Here is a 19,593-nt window from a genome sequence, read left to right on the forward strand (position 1 = left end):
ACAAGGAGTTGAGGGGTGATAGTGTTTCGGAGGCCATTATTTGTGAGAAAGCCAGGGTGTTGCACGAAGACCTTCTAAAGAAGACCCCTGCAACGAGTGATGCAGATAAGAAAGAGTTTAAGGCAAGCAGGGGCTGGTTTGAAAAATTTAGAAAGAGAAGTGGTATCTATAGTGTTACAAGGCATGGGGAGGCAGCCAGCTCAGACAAACCAGCCGCTGGACGATTTATTGACGAATTTAAAGAGTTTGCAGAGGCTGAGGGATACCTACCGCAACAAGTGTTTAATTGTGACGAAACAGGACTGTTTTGGAAAAGAATGCCTAAGAGCACATACATTACCAAGGAGGAAAAATCCTTGCCTGGACACAAGCCTATGAAAGATAGGTTTACGCTTGTGCTGTGTGGAAATGCGAGTGGCGATTTGAAAATTAAACCTTTGCTAGTGTATCATTCTGAAAATCCAAGGGTTTTCAAACAGTATAAAGTGCAGAAAACCCATTTGTGTGTGATGTGGAAGTCTAATAAAAAAGCATGGGTGACTAGGCTTATTTTTTCGGAGTGGGTGAATGAAGTGCTGTGCCCTGCCATAGAAAAATATCTGCAGGAGAAACAATTGCCACTCAAAGCCGTGCTTCTCCTTGACAATGCTCCTGCTCATCCTCCAGGCTTGGAAGATGATTTGTTGCCTAGATACAATAAATTCCTCACAGTTAAATTCCTTCCTCCTAACACCACTCCTCTAATTCAGCCTATGGACCAGAAAATCATAGCGAATTTTAAGAAACTTTATGAAAGGGCACTTTTCCGGAAATGTTTTGAAGTGACTGAAGCCACAAACCTCACCCTCAAAGAGTTCTGGAGAGGGCATTTTAACATTTGTAGTGCTTTAAAACTCGTTGACAAAGCCTGGCAAGAAGTGACTCAAAGAACCCTGATCTCTGGCTGGAGAAAATTGTGGCCTGAATGTGTGAGAGAACTAGACTTTGAGGGGTTTGAGCCTATAAATGATGCGCCTATTGTTGAGGAAATTGTTAGTCTAGGCCAGCAAATGGGCTTGGAATTGGATGGTGATGATGTGGAGGAGTTGGTGGAAGAACACAACGAAGAACTGACCACCGAAGAACTCCTAGCCCTTCAACAGGAACAGCAAGCCAACGCAGCAACAAATGATTCTGCAGTGGAGGAGGAGGTGGCAGCAGCACCAGCGAATGTCCCTTCTGCAGTAATTAAGAAGGTGTGTCAGATGTGGGAAGAGATTCAAACAACTGTTGAACAGACTCACCCAGAGAAAGCTGTAGTAGGCCGTTGTCTTAATCTTTTCAATGACAATGTGATGCCTTACTACAGAGACAGCTTGCGAAGAAGGGAAAAGCAAGCTTCCATGGACAGATTTGTGGTGAGGAAATCGAGCAGTGAGCCTCAACCAGGACCTAGTGGCACTCAGGTAAAACGTCCCAGGGAGAGCACACCAGAAAGGTCCTCACTGCCTGATGTGATTATGGAAGAGGACTCCCCTTCCAAACAGTAACTCCTCTCCTCTTCCCCCCTCCTCACCATCTTCCATACGCCTACAGCACTCGACAGCAAGGTAAGTAATAACTGGAACATAGTTTTGTAGGTTTATTTAGATGAATTAGGTATAAAAATTTAGTTTGATGTGGGGTTTTTGGGGTAGTCAGGAACGGATTAATTCATTTCCCTTTATTTCTTATGGGGAAATTAGCTTCGGAATGCGAGTTTTCGGAATACGAGGCGTCTCCAGGAACGGATTAAACTCGTATACTGAGGTATTCCTGCCAAAAAATGAAAACTGGTTCGATTTCAATCAAACTTTTTTGACGTGTTGTATATGAAGAGGGTTTCATATGGTCCAAGTCTCAGCATCATAGCTTAAATTGGAAGGGAGAAAAAGAAATATTGAATTACGTGTCAAAAATTTTCCAAAATGGTCAAAAACGATTATCAAACACATGTGTCAACTCAAATCATGTTTATAACTCTCAGCTATCACAATAGCATATATTAAAAAAAATATTAGTTTTATTAAAAAAATTTTTTTTAAATTTTATTAAAAAAAAAGTTAAAAAAAGAAAAAAATTTGATTTTTTTTGTTTTCCTTTTTTAAATTTTATTTTTCTTATTTGTTTATTGGACGATTTGCATGAAACTTATACACGTGACTGCACGTAAGCCTATCTGTAAGGGTGCCAAGGGGGACCAGGAAATTGGTTGATGTCAACCTCAGTCACAGATGGCAGCACCTAGACTTTATTATTGTCTTATTTATTGTCAAGTAACAAAAATTCTTATAACTTTCATTTTTTATTCAATTTACCTGAAACTTACACCTTATATGTAGAGTGTATGTCTCTAAAAGCTGGCACAAGCTTTGCTTCCTAAGTTAATTTATTGATTTTATAATAGCAATAAATGTGATATATTTGCATAATTTTTTGGGGGGAACTTTAACTATTTGTATTAGGAAAAATAAAGATTTTTGGAAAATCCCTTCCTCGATATCCTTTATTATATGCTAATGTGAGAGAAAAGTGTCATAGAATGATTATATCTGAAAGGTGTGATTGTTTATGAACACTTGAAAATGTGTAATATTCGTTGATAAAAAAAAAAAAAAAAATCTCCCTTTCTATTTAGGCTGCAGTACTGAAACTTGGAACAGTTGCAGCCCTTTTCATATACAACTAGTCAAAAAAGATTTGTTGACATTGAATAACGTTTAAAAAACTAACTGACGGCCCCTTAATGCTTTACAGTGTCAATAATGATGATGATAATAGTGTATAGAAGTAATAATCTCGCCATGAATGTACGATCACTGTTAGGTCAGCTCTTGCCACTGTTGGACGTGTCTCGGTAGGATAAAGTCGCCTCTACTGAGATGGACTCTGGGCCTCAAACATGGCCTGTTTAAAAGTCTAAATTTCTAGTATCATTTGGTAAAATGAGGTGACAATATCTCCAGAGCTTCTGCATATATATTACCATGATGTAAGATAATATAGTATACTGTACATCCATAAGTAAACATTTTGGGAAAATGTGACAAACATATTTTCAACAAAGGTGAAAGTTTCTTACAACAATTATGAGGAAGAGTAATTTTTGTACGTCAAAATTAAGTTGTTTCAAAATGTTCAGTGTCCACTGAACATGATGGTGGTGCCAGATGCTGGTCTTCGGACATGGTTGTAGACCCATATGATGGGAATGAGAATGCATGTAAAAATATTCACAATAATGTTTGATAAAATGTTAAGCATATGGCTAGTGAAAGCTTTCTTAATCAGATTTGATTGGAACCTATCTTGTTTGATTAGACTCAAACCTGCGTACCTGAGAGTAATTTATACCTGAGACTGAAAGATCTGTACAGTATTCGTCAACCAACGCCTCTCTCCTAACCTTTTCATTAGCCAGATTTACTTGTATAAATCATTTTAGTCATTAAATTAAACTAATGATCAAATTCAGTTAAATGAATGATCAAATTCAGTTAAATGATGGATTACATTGTCAGATGAAGAATCGTCGTGTGGAGTTGAGAAATGCTCCATTGGTTACTGTGGATCTGAGCCAAGACGAGGAGCCGCCACCTCTCCCCAGCACCCAACCCCAGAGCCACTCAACCCTAATGAGACACAGCAAACTGGTAAATGACTGATTTACCACCAAGTCGTCTTTATAGATGTATAATAAATCATTAAAATACTCCTAAAGCTAGTAATACAGCCTACATGGCTATAGATTTGTCAAGCCTTTTTGAGTGTTTCAGAGCAACTCCATTATAGTCAGTTGAGTGTGAGTACAGTAAATGTTTTTTTCTTTCTTCTGATACTCCTATGGGAAAACCACTTTAAACTTGTCTGTTCTTGGTGATTTGGACCCAATGTATTCATCAGCGAACATGTATATTTCGGCTCCACACACCTTGTATATTTCTTCTTCGACTAGCCCCAAAGTATTTTGATGGAGCATAAGGCTCTGATACCACAGAGCAGTCTAGAATATATCATTATAGGACTTGCATAGGTTTACTTTGACTTTGGTTTCCTCCTAGGAGGCAAGGGCTTATTTATCACCGACTACAGAGCAACGAGGTCTACCTCTTTATGACCAATCTCCTAACCATTTAAAACGGACACACTATCTACTTCTCTCAACTTTTAAAGTTTTCATCGTACGTTTTCCTGAAGTTGTGAATGGATTTGGCCCCAACTACCTCTTCAATACATTGCACTTGTCAACCACCCATACAGTACAGGGTACAAGACTTTCCTAACATCGCTATGACTCAATTACCAGGCTAGCTTCTACCGTTGTGTCCTTGTCATTACTCCAAAATTGCCCTGCGGTTACCTTGTGATGATTTTGGGGCTGAATGCCCCTGTGGCCCAGTACCCAACCAGGCCTCCTGGTTGCTGGACTGGTCAACCAGGCTGTTGAATGCAGCTGCTCACAGCCTGATGTACGAATCACAGCCTGGTTGATTGGGGGACAAATTATCTTTTCTTCTCACATTCTTGTATGTATGATCATATCCCCTCTGTTTCTCTTCTCCTCTAAGGTTGCAAGTTGTAAGGTTAAGTCTTTCAATCTGTCCTCATAGCCAAGGCCTCTGAATTTTGGTACTAATCTACTTGCAAACCTCTGAATGCTCCTTTTAAGGAGCTCCTTTTAACCTTTTAAGCTCCTTTTAATGTTTCACAAAGTGGGGGGGAGGAGGGTTCCATGCTGGTGCTGCAGACTTGGAGTAAGGGTCTCACATAGGCAGTGTATATAAACTCAAAAACCTCCTGGTTTATAGTCTTAAATGATGTTCTTATGTTTGCTAACTTCCCATGAGTTACTGGTGTTACCCTGTTCAAGTGAGCATTGGGAAAGCTTTAAACATTGGGAAGCAGGAAGCAGTCTAAAGGAAGTCCTCTTCAAATGACAAATGACCACTTGCAGATGCATGACAGATTTGCCTTCAACCCACTAGAAAAGAAAACATCCCTAGATCTTATTTTTACAAACAATGATGAACAGATTAGCTGGGAACAAATAAACCAAAACCTTGCAGAAGTATGCTGGGACAAACAGCTAGATAATACAAACTCAAATTAGTGCTTTGTGAAAATACACAGTAGCACTGGAAATATATGCAAGTTACAAACCATTAAGGAAAAAGAGAAGAGAGTGTGCAAACTGGAATGAGATCCCTTCTATAAGGGAAGAAAACAAATATCAGAACACCTCAAATGCTCTATGCTATACCAAGAGTGACAAGAAAGGCTATATACAGAAATGGAAATGATTGAGCTAGAGTTGCCAGAATCACATAAAAATCAACCAGTCCTCAAGTGCCTCAGGTGACACCACACAAGCATGGTGTCTGGCCTTGTGGTGCCGAGGCCTTGTGGCAAGACGGTCAGTAACTACGAGGCTGGACACCATGCTTGTGCCGAGGCCTTGTGGCAAGACAGTCAGTAACTACGAGGCTGGACACCATGCTTGTGCCGAGGCCTTGTGGCAAGACGGTCAGTAACTACGAGGCTGGACGCAATGCTTGTGCCGAGGCCTTGTGGCAAGACGGTCAGTAACTACGAGGCTGGACGCCATGCTTGTGCCGAGGCCTTGTGGCAAGACGGTCAGTAACTACGAGGCTGGACACCATGCTTGTGCCGAGGCCTTGTGGCAAGACGGTCAGTAACTACGAGGCTGGACACCAGGCTTGTGCCGAGGCCTTGTGGCAAGACGGTCAGTAACTACGAGGCTGGACACCATGCTTGTGCCGAGGCCTTGTGGCAAGACGGTCAGTAACTACGAGGCTGGACACCATGCTTGTGCCGAGGCCTTGTGGCAAGACGATCAGTAACTACGAGGCTGGACGCCATGCTTGTGCCGAGGCCTTGTGGCAAGACGGTCAGTAACTACGAGGCTGGACACCATGCTTGTGCCGAGGCCTTGGGGCAAGGCGATCAGTAACTACGAGGCTGGACGCCGTGCTTGTGCCGAGGCCTTGTGGCAAGACGGCAAGGAATTATTAATCATGCCACATGTCTAAGAAATAGACTGGAGAGAAAATATAACCCTATTAATTATTACACATCACCAAACCTTGTATATGCTTTTGAGACCCTAGTTACACCATTTTTTCTAGGGGGAGCCGACATCTGATATTAGCATATGTCTGATATTATCTAATATGTCTGATATTAGCATATCAGGCTGATATGCTAATGTCAGACTTTGGCATCAGTCATGTGTATGGCATTCTTAGGGCCTTCTGGAGACCATGGCCAGAACCTGGCCCCCTCAGAGAGGCAAGGGGAGCAATGTCCTATAGAAACCCCCGTGTGGTTGGAAGCATTCTATGTCTGCTATTGACCGAGTCAAGCATCCAGAGAGGTAAGCGTCCCGAAACAAACCCCTATTCCGGTTAAAATTGCTAACAAAAGCCGAACTAGTGGATAGAACTCTCCAACAGAAAACGAGCAAACTAGTATGACATCACACGTCGTCACGCCGCTGTCTGCGCAGCTCTCCCCTCCCTGGGAAGGGGAAGCCCCAGACCTCTTACGCCGGCTATCCACCCATCAATTCTTCGGCTGATGCTATTGGCACCGGTTGTGTGCTCCGGTTCTGGTGGTTGTTTCAGCACTGTACCTGGAGTGTGGTGTCTGTCTTGTAGGTGGTGTGTGAGCCAGAAGTGAGTCTCCAGTACACGGGCTGCATGCGCTTAGGGTTTCCTTCCCTAGGTGCCCTGTAAGTACTGCCCTTGGGGCTTGGGGTTACTTTCCACAAGTTCCTTGAGTCCTGCTTCTGCTAGCCGTTTACTGTTTGGTTTTCGGCTGCTCTTTGTGTGATAGGGGGTTCTGTCTCCCTTGTTCGCCTTAGGGTAAGGGGCAGTTTGCACTGTTAGGGGCGCAGGATACTGTGCAGCTTGTTTTCACGAATCATAGCGGCCGGCTCTGTTCCGCCTGAGTACGCTGTCCTCCTGCGGGATTTTCTTTTTCATTTTGTTTGTCTACCTGGTGGGGGGGGGGGGTTTGCCTTTGGTTCTTGCCCCCTTTGTACTGGATTCTCTTGCTTCTTCCGGTGCAAACCACATGTCAGAGACCTGTGGTGACCAACAGTGACCAACCACAGGTCAGAGAACTTTTGAGATTCTGTGACAAATTCTCGCTCAATCAACAGATTACAGAACCAACTAGGAACGAAAACACACTTGACTTGTTATTCACAAACAATGATGAACTAATCAGAGACATCACAATCTCGGATACTTCATACTCAGACCATAAGCTCATTGAAGTGCGAACTAGCATAAATAACGGTAGTAGGTCTAAGAGACCCAACAAGCGAGAAGGAATATTCAATCAATTCAATTTCAACAATAAGAGGATTGACTGGGAAAAAATTAATGTAGACCTTGCAACCATTCAATGGGAGACAGTCTTAAGCGACAAAACTCCCACACAGACCTAAAAAAGGCTTTCGACAGAGTTCCACATAAGAGGTTGGTTGTTCTGGAAACTGGAAAATATTGGAGGGGTGACAGGTAAGCTTCTACCATGGATTAAAAATTTTCTGACTGATAGAAAAATGAGGGCAGTAATCAGAGGCAATGTATCGGAATAGAGAAATGTCACAAGTGGAGTACCACAGGGTTCAGTTCTTGCACCAGTGATGTTTATTGTGTACATAAATGATCTACCAGTTGGTATACAGAATTATATGAACATGTTTGCTGATGATGCTAAGATAATAGGAAGGATAAGAAATTTAGATGATTGTCATGCCCTTCAAGAAGACCTGGACAAAATAAGTAGATGGAGCACCAGTTGGCAAATGGAATTTAATGTTAATAAATGTCATGTTATGGAATGTGGAATAGGAGAACATAGACCCCACACAACCTATATATTATGTGAGAAATCTTTAAAGAATTCTGATAAAGAAAGAGATCTAGGGGTGGTTCTAGATAGAAAACTATCACCTGAGGACCACATAAAGAATATTGTGCAAGGAGCCTATGCTATGCTTTCTAACTTCAGAATTGCATTTAAATACATGGATGGCGATATACTAAAGAAATTGTTCATGACTTTTGTTAGGCCAAAGCTAGAATATGCAGTTGTTGTGTGGTGCCCATATCTTAAGAAGCACATCAACAAACTGGAAAAGGTGCAAAGACATGCTACTAAGTGGCTCCCAGAACTGAAGGGTCATAGATTTAAACTAGCTAAACACAGATGCCGAAGAAATATAAGAAAATTCACCTTCGCAAGTAGAGTGGTAGACGGTTGGAACAAGTTAAGTGAGAAGGTGGTGGAAGCCAAGACCGTCAGTAGTTTCAAAGCGTTATATGACAAAGAGTGCTGGGAAGACGGGACACCACGAGCATAGCTCTCATCCTGTAACTACACTTAGGTAATTACAGGGAATAGCTCAACTGACAGCTGAAGCTTACAAGGTCTGCTTGAAGCGCGTACCTGTGAGGAGGGGCAGAAAGAGGACCACTCTTAAAAAGAGAACGCAGACGACTGTACAGGAGAAGGAAAAAATAACGGAAATGCATCGGCAGACACAACTATCACAAGCAAAGAAAACAAGCCTAAGCAGGGAGATCGAAGAAATAAAGCAAACGTTGAAGCGATCATATGAGTCTGAGGAAATGGAATTGGAACAGAAAGCTATACAAGAGATAAGGAAAAATCCTAAATATTTTTTCACACACGCAAAATCAAAATCCAAAACCTCGACCAGTATTGGACCGTTAATTACAAATGAAGGTACGTACACATAGGACAACAAAGAGATTAGTGAAATTCTAAGAAGCCAGTATGAGGCTATGTGTAGCACACCAATAAACAACATGAAAGTTGATGACCCAGACAGCTTCTTTATGAATGACATTCAAGCTGCAGATAATATAACGGATATTACCACAAACTCGGAAGACTTTGAAAGAGAAATTGACAATATGCCTATGCACTCATCTTCTGGGCCTGACTCATGGAATTCAATATTCATAAAGAAATGTAAAGGACCAGTAGCGAGAGCACTCAGCGTAATATGGAGAAAGAGCCTGGATACAGGGGAGATACCAGCAGCACTTAAATCTGCAGATATAGCTCCGTTGCACAAGGGGGGGGGGGAGTAAAGCCTTGGCAAAAAATTATAGGCCAGTTGCACTAACATCACACATAATAAAAGTGTTTGAAAGAGTGATTAGGAATCAAATTTCTCGTTTTATGGAAAACAATGAATTGCACAAACCAGGACAACGGATTTAGAGCGGGAAGATCCTGTCTGTCACTCAACCACTATGACAAAATCACAGAAGCCCTAGAAGAAAAGCAAAATGCATATGTTGTATACACAGACTTTGCAAAGGCATTCGACAAATGTGACCATGGGGTGATAGCTCACAAGATGAGGTCAATGGGAATAACTGGAAAAGTAGGACGCTGGATACTCAATTTCCTGTCGAACAGAACACAAAGAGTAACAGTCAATCAGATAAAATAGAGTCCAAGCGATGTTAAAAGCTCTGTACCTCAAGGTACAGTCCTTGCACCGCTACTGTTCCTTATTCTCATATCTGATATAGCCAAAAATACACATCACAGCTTCGTGTCGTCCTTTGCAGATGACACAAAAATCAGCATGAAAATTACCTTTGCTGAAGACATTGAAAAACTACAAGCAGATGTCAACAAAGTTTTCGATTGGACAGCAGAAAATAACATGATGTTTAACAGTGATAAATTTCAGGTACTCAGGTACGGCAAAAATGATGATCTGAAACATAATACAGGGTACAAAACACAATCAAATCTTCCCATAGTAGAAAAACAGCATGTCAAGGATTTGGGAATAATGATGTCCGACGATCTAACGTTTAGGGAGCATAACCAAGCAAATATCGCGTCAACCTGAAAAATGATCGGATGGATTACGAGAACTTTCAAATCCAGGGATCCCATCACAATGGTTGTACTCTTCAAGTCACTTGTGTTGTCCCGTCTCGAGTACTGCTCAGTACTCACTTCCCCCTTCAGAGCAGGAGAGATTGCTGAAATAGAAGGAATACAGAGAACATATACGGCACGCATAGACGAGATAAAATACCTAAATTATTGGGATCATCTCAAAGCTCTCCAAATGTACTCTCTAGAAAGGAGACGAGAGAGATACCAAATAATATACTGTACACATGGAAAATACTGGAGGGTCAGGTCCCAAATCTACACAGTAAAATAACAACGTACTGGAGTGAACGATATGGAAGAAAATGCAAGATTGAACCAGTGAAGAGCAGAGGTGCCATAGGCACAATCAGAGAGCACTGTATAAACATCAGAGGTCCGCGGTTGTTCAACGTCCTCCCAGCGACTATAAGAAATATTGCCGGAACAACCGTGGACATCTTCAAGAGAAAACTGGATGGTTTTAAGTTCCGGATCAGCCGGGCTGTGGTAGGTACGTGGCCCTGCAAGCCGCTCCAAGCAACAGCCTGGTGGACCAGACTCTCACAAGTCGAGCCTGGCCTCGGGCTGGGCTTGGGGAGTAGAAGAACTCCCAGAACCCCATCAACCAGGTGGTTCCTCCTGCTAGGTCCCCATGAGTGTACACGTCCCGGGGGTTCAATTCTTAGAAAGTTGTTTGGTAGATTTGGGTGCCAGTTAGCAGTAGGGAGCCGGTCGGCTGAGCGGACAGCACACTGGACTTGTGATCCTGTGGTCCTAGGTTCGATCCCAGGCGCCGGCGAGAAACAATGGGCAGAGTTTCTTTCACCCTATGCCCCTGTTACCTAGCAGTAAAATAGGTACCTGGGTGTTAGACAGCTGACACGGGCTGCTTCCTGGGGGTGGAGGCCTGGTCGAGGACCAGGCCGCGGGAACACTAAAAAAGCCCCGAAATCATCTGAAGATAACCTCAAGGTAAGATAACCGTGCCTGGGATTACCTGGGCACGAGTCCTTTTATAGTAAACACTCAGGACCCTGGGAAACCCCTAGGGGAAGCGTGGGCCCAATGGATGTGGCCCCGGAGTTCCCCCTCGCTTTGTGCGAGTTAGAGGGTTGCTCTGTCCTCTCGTCTCAGGGTGACTCACTGTTTTGCCTCCGTCTGCTGTCTGTTGGGGTCGGTGACACCTTCGGCTCGGAGTCCTGCGAGTTTTGTTGGTTGTTTGTGACTCGGTTACCCAGTCATACGCTGATCATGTGTGGTGCAGGCAGCACAGGGCATTGCACGTTGGGTTTCAGTGGCGACGCACTAGGTTGTTTGCTCCCCGGAAGCCCCGAGGCTGCTCCGTTTTGGTTGGTGATCTTGTCGGGTCACCCCCCCCCCCCTTCCTCCGCGTCCTTACCATCTGTGGGTTCGGGGTCGGGGCGGGGCTTCCGTGGTTCTGAGACTCGGTTGGTCTCGGGAAATTCCCCTTCCAGGGTAGCAACAGGGGCATTCGAGCCTGTTCCTCCAGCCGTGTTGTAAGAGTCTGCCAGTGGGCTCCCTTCCTTAGTATGTTCGCAGCTGCCCCGGTTTTTTCTTGTGAGGTTGGGGTTTTGGGGGGTACGGCTCGGCCCCGGGGCCTGCCTTGTGGTTTCCCGGGGCTGAGGGGGGGGCTGACTTTGGGGGCCTCAGGCCCCGATGGACCCCGCCAAGGTTTTTTTCTACCCTTCTTGGCGGGGCTTGCGGTTGCACGGAGTGGGGTTTTTCCTTCCCCACTCTCCGTACGAGTTGTTAGGAGTCGGCCCCTCCCCAGGCTCGGTTCCTTATCCCTTACGCTTGTTGGTTCTGTCCTGTCGGTGGGTGCTCTTCTCCGTTATTCGCCCCTTTTTCTTGGGACGGGACTTCTTCATCATATTCCCGTTTTCTTGTGGGTTCTGCATGACTTTTGGTCTCGGGTGCGACTGGGCCTTTCTATGCCTTCGTCATTTGTGCTTGCTTCTGTGTGTTCTCAAGGGTTTGGGAAGGTTTTTGCTCCTTCCCAGTATTATTGGAACATATGTCATCATTCGGTGGGGCTTCCCTCCGGTCCTTTCTAGGGCTCGTTGGTCCTCTTCCGTGCTTCCTCTTGGTTTTCGGCCCTGTCTTTTTCTTTTGTTCATGTATCTTCTCTGTGCTGTGTCTCGGCACTGCTCGTTTTCCTTCCATACTCTTGGTCCGGGATGCCGGGTTGGGCTACTTGTGGCTTGATTGGGCTACTGTTAGCCTGCTTGGGTTCCGCTTCGGTTCATTGGTTTTCCTTACATGAGCCGGCTTTGTTTGTCGTTGCTTATTCCTCTTTGGCTTATGTTCCCATGCGTTGGGCTGCTTGCTTAAGCGAATCACTTGGGATACACCCCGTTGGGCTACTTTTCTTCATGTCCTACACATGCGCCGTGGGAGTTTGTTTTGGTTCTGGACGGTGTGCACTAGTGCTGGTGTTCTGCGTCCATTTTCTCTCACCTGCTTCGTCTCTCGTTCTTCTCTTTCTCCAGTCCGTGCCCCATTGCTCTTGGGGGTGTTCTGGAGTGCCGCTATGGGGAAGGAGAAACCAGAGTTATGGGGAGGTTGCCGGGGTTTTTATTTTAGGTGGGGTGGGGCGCCTCCTTCGCCTCTCTCCCCCCTCTTCTGCATGAGTGGCTCTGGCCTGCTTCTGCAGGCGGTGCTCCCGGTTTTCTTAGCTACAGGTGCACGATGCCCACAATCATGACAAATCCATTCTCGTGGATTTGTCATGACCCTTCCGTACATATGTTCTGCAGGTGAGTTTGTGCGGTCTGGTGTCTCCTTCGTCCAGGCGCTGTTTCGTTTTTGGGGGGTACGAATGGGAGTACATACGTGCATGAGAACATAGGACATACTGTACATACAGGGGTGCCTGCAGAGAGGCTGTTGGCCCTTCCGTGGCAGCTCTTGTTTCTAACCACCCGATTCAATCGTCAGATCACAGGTGACTGCGGGAGGCCTTTTGGCTCATAGGAGGTGCTCTTGATTATGCTCATCCAGCCCCTCTCCTATGCATGTCCAACCGTGCTTGAATTCGGGGCCTCACCTCCACCTTGTTCCAAAGTGCACAGGTGGTGGTGCCGGATGAGTGGTACTTGTTATGTGTTGAGGGTGTTATGTACTCACCTAATTGTACTCGCCTGATTGTGCTTGCGGGGGTTGGGCTCTGGCTCTTTGGTTCCGCCTCCCGACTATCAGTCAACTGATGTACAGATTCTTGAGCCTGCTGGGCTCTATAATATCTACATTTGAAACTGTGTATGGAGTCAGCCTCCACCACATCACTACTTACTGCTTTCCATCTGTTGACTACTCTGACACTGTACAAGTTCTTTCTGACGTCTCGGTGGCTCAATTTGGTACTTGGTTTCCACCTGTGTCCCCTTGTTCGCGTACCATAAGTATTAAACTGTTTATCTTTATCTACTCTGTCAATTCCTTTGGGAATGTGGTGACGTTTTGCTGCGGTTTTGATACTGCGGCTGCGTGTTGGAGTATGGTTGTGGTCTTCTGTTGGACCCTTCTGTGCTTCTTCCTGAGGCCTTCCTTGTTTGGGTTCTTTGTTCCCATGAATCTGGGTCCCTCATTCCTTGCCGGTCTTGCTGTATCAGGCTTAGCTTCTCCATGTTCATTGGCTTCTCTGTACTCCCTCGTTGTCCTTCACCTTGTTGTGCTTGCTGGGATGTGCTTTGGCTCTTCGTCTCGCCCCTTGCCTGTCATTCGATTTCTGTACAGGTTCCGGGGCCTACTGGGCTCTCTTATCTGCACTTGATGCTGAATGTGGGGTTGGCCTCCGCCACATCCCTTCCTCGTACATTCCTGTTGTTTCCTACTCTGATACTGGTATGCTTCTTCTATCTTTTATACGACTCATTTGGGCTTTCCACTCCCCATGTTTCTCTCCCCCCCCCCCCCCCGTTACAAGTGCCACTTGTGTTCCTTGGCTTGTTTTTCTCTCCCCTGTCAATTCCTCTGAGGATTTTGCTTGTGGTGGTCTTGTCCCCTCTGGATCACCCGGTGGCGTGTTGGACTTGTCCTGGCAGCTTTTGGTGTTGGTCCTGTCCCTTTGTTCCCGTTTGCTGCCTGTCTTCTTCGTTCCTCAGCTTCCTTTTGTCCTCCACGTTGTGTGTTTTGTTTGTGCCTTTTGGCTCCTATTGCCAGGTTTCGATTCTAGTTCCTAGCTTTCCCGGCCTGTTGGCATTTTCAGTCTCTCACAGTGTCCCTTCTCTGGAGTCTGTCGGGGTCTTGGTCTCCACCCTCCTGGCGGCTCGCTGGCACTGGGAACGTTTTTCGGTACTGGCAGACGTTCCGTCTCCTTCTTTGCCGGCTCGGGTTTTTGTATGGAGTCCTGCTTGGTGGCGACCACCACTCCTGCTTGGTGGTCGCACCCAAGGTCTTCCTGCGGCTCCGCCTCTTCCTCGGCTCATTCGACTCTGCCTCGAGTCTCGACTTCTGCTTGGTGGTCGGGGGGCTTTGTTGCTGGTGTCCCACCCGTGTGCTTCTTCTTGGCGGCAGTGTGGGGTATTTTGGCGGTCCTTCTTTTTTCCTTCTGACCCTTCTTAGGTGGCGGTGTTTTGTTGGCGTGGTCTTGCCCTTATCTTATGTGAGTTCAGGGCCGTCATTTTGTCGCATACTGTCGCCTCGTTTTGTGTGGCGCTGGCAGGAGCCGCTTGCGTTCGGTGTTGATGTTCTTTCTGCGCCATTCCGCACGCTGTCTCGTGCGTTGGTTCACCTCCGGCCTGCTCATGCGCCATCTGAGCCATCCTGGTCATGGGACTGGGTGCTCTCTCTTTTCTCCTCGGTTCTTGTGGCCCTTTTAGTTCCGGCTTGTTTCTCGGGGGCTCTTTTTCCTGTTGGTGTTGGCCTCGGGGAGGGGGGGGGTCGGTTTGGTGAGCTTCATGCTCTCCTCCAGCACTGAGGTTTCTGCTCCTTTGGTCGGGGCGTTCGTTTTGTTCCTCTGCCGCCTTCTTCTTTTCTGGCATAGTATGTGACTGCTGCTTTTCGGAGGGGTCCCTGGGTTGTTGATGCCTTGTTGGTGTGGTTGGGGGAGCATCGTGGTTTGTGCCCGGTTGCGGCTCTCCGTCGTTTTTGGCGCGCCACGGCTTATGTGTTCGTGGACGCGCTTGGGGTTGATCCGGTTTCCCTTCTTCCCTGTTCGCAGGTGCGGGTCTCCTGAGTCGTCCTCGGAGTTATTAAGGCTGACCAGCCTGCGGTCTCTCCCCGTGCCTGTGACGTTCACAAGTTCGCGGCTCTTGCTACCGTTCCTTGGGACTGTGTCTTTGGCAGATATTCGGGCGTGGGGATTTTGGCAGTCAAACGGGGTCCTGGCTGCTCGTTGCCTTGTTCACGTCCTTAGGCCCTGTCGGGCCTGTGTCTTTTGGAAGCAATTTTAACCATAATAGGGGGTTTGTTTTGCGACGCTTACCTTTCTGGATGCTTGACTTGGTCGATGGCAGACATAGAATACTTCCAACCACACGGGGGTTTCTATAGGCCATTGCTCCCCTTGCCTCTGAGGGGGCCAGGTTTTGGCTCGTGGTCCCTGGTAGGCCCTTAGAACTCCATACACATGACTGATGCCAAAGTCTGACATTAGCATATCAGCCTGAGATAGCTCCGGGGAGCCGACGGGTCTCGCCCAGAAAATGGCATTTCATTACATTCAGTGCTGTTTTTTTTCATGCATATAATTTCTTGCAGGTTCATTGGAGCTCCATCTCCACAAACAGGTTACGTCCTCAACTCTTCCTCTCGGCCCTTCTACTACACGCGCAGTCACAGCTGATGTTCAACCCCAATCAAGACCCTCGCTGTATCAGCCTCAAGCGGAGACCATTGATGACATCGTAAAATACATTGAAGCCACAAACCCTTCACCCCAGTCTTGTAGCCAAACATTGAGAACTGATTGTGCCTCATCTTCCTTCAATATGGGTAAGAAATTGAGTGTGTGAGCTTTCTGCAACACCACAACATGTTGTAGAGCCTTGGGACATCCTGATGCCTCCATAGTGGCAATCTCCAGGACACCCTCTATTGCCCCAGACAACCTGCCCCTATGTCCACCCTCCCATCCTTGCCTCTTCTCCTGCCCCAGACAACCTGCCTCTATGTCCACGCTCCCATCCTTGCCCCTTCTCCTGCCCCAGACAACCTGCCCCTATGTCCACGCTCCCATCCTTGCCCCTTCTCCTGCCCCAGACAACCTGCCTCTATGTCCACGCTCTCATCCTTGCTCCTTCTCCTGCCCCAGACAACCTGCCCCTATGTCCACGCTCTCATCCTTGCTCCTTCTCCTGCCCCAGACAACCTGCCCCTATGTCCACGCTCTCATCCTTGCTCCTTCTCCTGCCCCAGACAACCTGCCCCTATGTCCACGCTCTCATCCTTGCCCCTTCTCCTGCCCCAGACAACCTGCCTCTATGTCCACGCTCCCATCCTTGCCCCTTCTCCTGCCCCAGACAACCTGCCTCTATGTCCATGCTCCCATCCTTGCCCCTTCTCCTGCCCCAGACAACCTGCCTCTATGTCCACGCTCTCATCCTTGCCCCTTCTCCTGCCCCAGACAACCTGCCTCTATGTCCACGCTCCCATCCTTGCCCCGTCTCCTGCCCCAGACAACCTGCCTCTATGTCCACGCTCCCATCCTTGCCCCTTCTCCTGCCCCAGACAACCTGCATCTATGTCCACGCTCCCATCCTTGCCCCTTCTCCTGCCCCAGACAACCTGCATCTATGTCCACGCTCCCATCCTTGCCCCTTCTCCTGCCCCAGACAACCTGCCTCTATGTCCACGCTCCCATCCTTGCCCCTTCTCCTGCCCCAGACAACCTGCCTCTATGTCCATGCTCTCATCCTTGCCCCTTCTCCTGCCCCAGACAACCTGCCTCTATGTCCACGCTCCCATCCTTGCCCCTTCTCCTGCCCCAGACAACCTGCATCTATGTCCACGCTCTCATCCTTGCTCCTTCTCCTGTCCCAGACAACCTGCCTCTATGTCCACGCTCTCATCCTTGCCTCTTTGCAAAATATAACTACTAGTATTTACCAAATATAACTTGCATTCAAGGCACTAGCTGACCCTAAATTTGATGTCTTATTTACCTATTTAACCCTTTTTGTTTTTCACACTTCACTGTTCTTTTCAACTAAGGCCTAATACTGAATTGTATATACATGGCTTTTATGCTAATTTCTCATTTAATCTCCAAGGTTTCTTTACAGTCTTTGTTTCTAGCCACTGATGCTTGGTGTTACAGTCTTTGTGTCTAGCCACTGATGCTTGGTGTTACAGTCTTTGTGTCTAGCCACTGATGCTTGGTGTTACAGTCTTTGTGTCTAGCCACTGATGCTTGGTGTTACAGTCTTTGTGTCTAGCCACTGATGCTTGGTGTTGTCTTCGACCATTTTTTAATGAATCTTTATTTTGCTTGAGCCTTTAACTCGTAGAAAGCTTTCAGGGTAAGGGAAAGCTGTAAGCCTGCTAGCAGGAGTCAGAAGTCAGAAGTCTTTTGCTCCTGTACCCACCTGTGGGAGAATAAAATTAAAACATCATAGCCCACTATTCTCCCGGTTTGTGGTGGTTCCGAGGATTAACGTCTCCACAGTCCGGTCTTTGACCAAGCCTGGTTGGTGGTATGGTCAACCAGGCCTGGTTGTAGGTGGCTGCTTGCAACCTGAGGTATAAATCACAACCTGGTTGATCAGGTATCCTTTGGATATGGTTATCGAGTTCTCTCTCGAACACAGCTAGAAGTCGGCCAGTTATGCCCCTTATGTGTACACACCTTATTGATTAGGGTGTTTACACCATGGCTATATTAATTTACTGTTACTGGAAATTATTTGCTTTTAGGTAAGTAATGGCTTGTTTTATTGCACTCTGTGTACCTATTGCAGCTCTGCTTTTCCATGGAGCTATCTTGCACATCTTTCCATGCCATCTGGTCTCATGTGATGTTATCTCCATGTGTAGGTTTGGAAACACTCCCTCTAATATTTTCCATGTGCAAATTATTATGTCTCCCACCTGTGCTCTAGAGAATACAGATTTAAATGTTTCAATTGGTCCCATTAATTTAGATGTTTTATAGAGTGGATTCTAGCAGTATAGGCTCTTTGCATGCTCTACAGTCGGCAATTTATCCTGCTTTGAAAGGGGCTGTCATTGTGCAAGAGTTTACCACCCTAGAGAGCACTGGTGTCTTGAGTATCATTATTAGTGTGGCATCTCTTGTTTGAATGGTTCTTGTTATCCAACTTGTCAATTTTCTTGCAGTTGTGACAGCTACTTTGTGTTCTTTGAAAGTAAAGGTTTGTCAACATAATTACAGTAGTACCTTGGAATACGAGTGCCCCTTGTGACGGTAAAGCGTTGGTGTTCGGCTGTTTCAAAAGCTAGGGGCATGGCCTCGTCACATAAAGAAAAAAAAGAGAAAAGCTGGAACTTTCGTCTGTGGTAAGGTAATGGGAAGACACACAAAACACAAGTAAATTTAACAATGAAATTTTAATTACGTTAGAAAAGCAAGACATGAATAAAATTGAGCATAAAATGTAACAGATAAGTCAACAAACAAAATAATAAGAATAATCACTGGCAAATGAAAAGTTACGTTAAGACAAGTGAGTAATAGCAAAGTAAATAATAATGATAGTGCCGGAATATTGGCTTCGAGCTGCCACCTCCCTTAGTACACGTAAGCCAAGGCTTAGTCTACCAATGAGACGTGTCACCTGCAAGGAGCACTGGAATATTCTGCCTTCTCTGGGTCGCTGCAGCCCAGACATCAACTAGTGGCGAAGGGTGGTGGGGCAGGTGCGACTGGACACCAGCCAATCAGCGACCGGCAGGCGATGGACAAGCAGTTTGCCGGTTAACGGTGGCGGGGGCGAGCAGGTGTGCCGGTGTGCTGGATACGTTTTGCTCTCTGGGCAAAACGTTTTGGAGATACTTGTTGGATATATCTTCTATATTATCTGTTGATGTGACGTACTTTGGAGGGAAGAGCAGGCTCAATCTCTCTTGAAAGAGATTATCGTCACAACTCTCCCCCGAAGCCTGCGGTTCTGGAAGAAGTACGTCGTTATGTGGTGGAGTACTAGGTGGAGTTGCTTCTACTTCATAAACTCTGGAGAGGGCATCGGCTATAATGTTGTCAGAACCCTTGATATAGCGGATCTCCAGGTTGAAATCTTGTAGGTATAAAGCCCATCGTAGAAGACGCTGGTTAGTGAATTGGGCTTGATGTAAGAAGCGGAGAGGGTTGTGGTCTGAGAAGATGGTGGTAGACCTGGCACCTTGTAGGTACGGAGCGAAGTGTTGGAGATTCAGGACGATGGATAGTAGCTCCTTTTCAATAGTGCTGTAGTTCCTCTGGTGGGGTTTCAATTTGTAGCTGTAGTAGCTGACAGGTAGAACCTCCTCGCCTCGTTGCTGCATCAGGACACCACCAACGCCGGTACCACTGGCGTCGACATGAAGGACGAAAGGCTTGGTGATATCTGGCGAGGCGAGAATGGGATTAGAACAGAGGAGGAATTTGAGTTGTTCGAAAGCAACGGTTTGCTGCATGGTCCACTTATACCGTTG

At 46.3% G+C, this 19,593-nt stretch overlaps 1 protein-coding gene across 1 annotated transcript in view; it reads left to right on the top strand.

The window, feature by feature from the left end:
- Window positions 1–19,593, top strand: part of LOC123763886 (uncharacterized) — a 229,387-nt gene that overhangs the window by 58,027 nt on the left and 151,767 nt on the right. The window contains exons 6-7 of the mRNA XM_069339791.1: window positions 3,540–3,671; window positions 15,703–15,936. Of these exons, the coding sequence (XP_069195892.1) occupies window positions 3,540–3,671; window positions 15,703–15,936 (366 nt within the window). The remainder of the gene's footprint in view (window positions 1–3,539; window positions 3,672–15,702; window positions 15,937–19,593) is intronic.

This window comes from Procambarus clarkii, chromosome 5 (genome assembly GCF_040958095.1).
Source record: "Procambarus clarkii isolate CNS0578487 chromosome 5, FALCON_Pclarkii_2.0, whole genome shotgun sequence".
Lineage (NCBI taxonomy): Eukaryota > Metazoa > Arthropoda > Malacostraca > Decapoda > Cambaridae > Procambarus > Procambarus clarkii.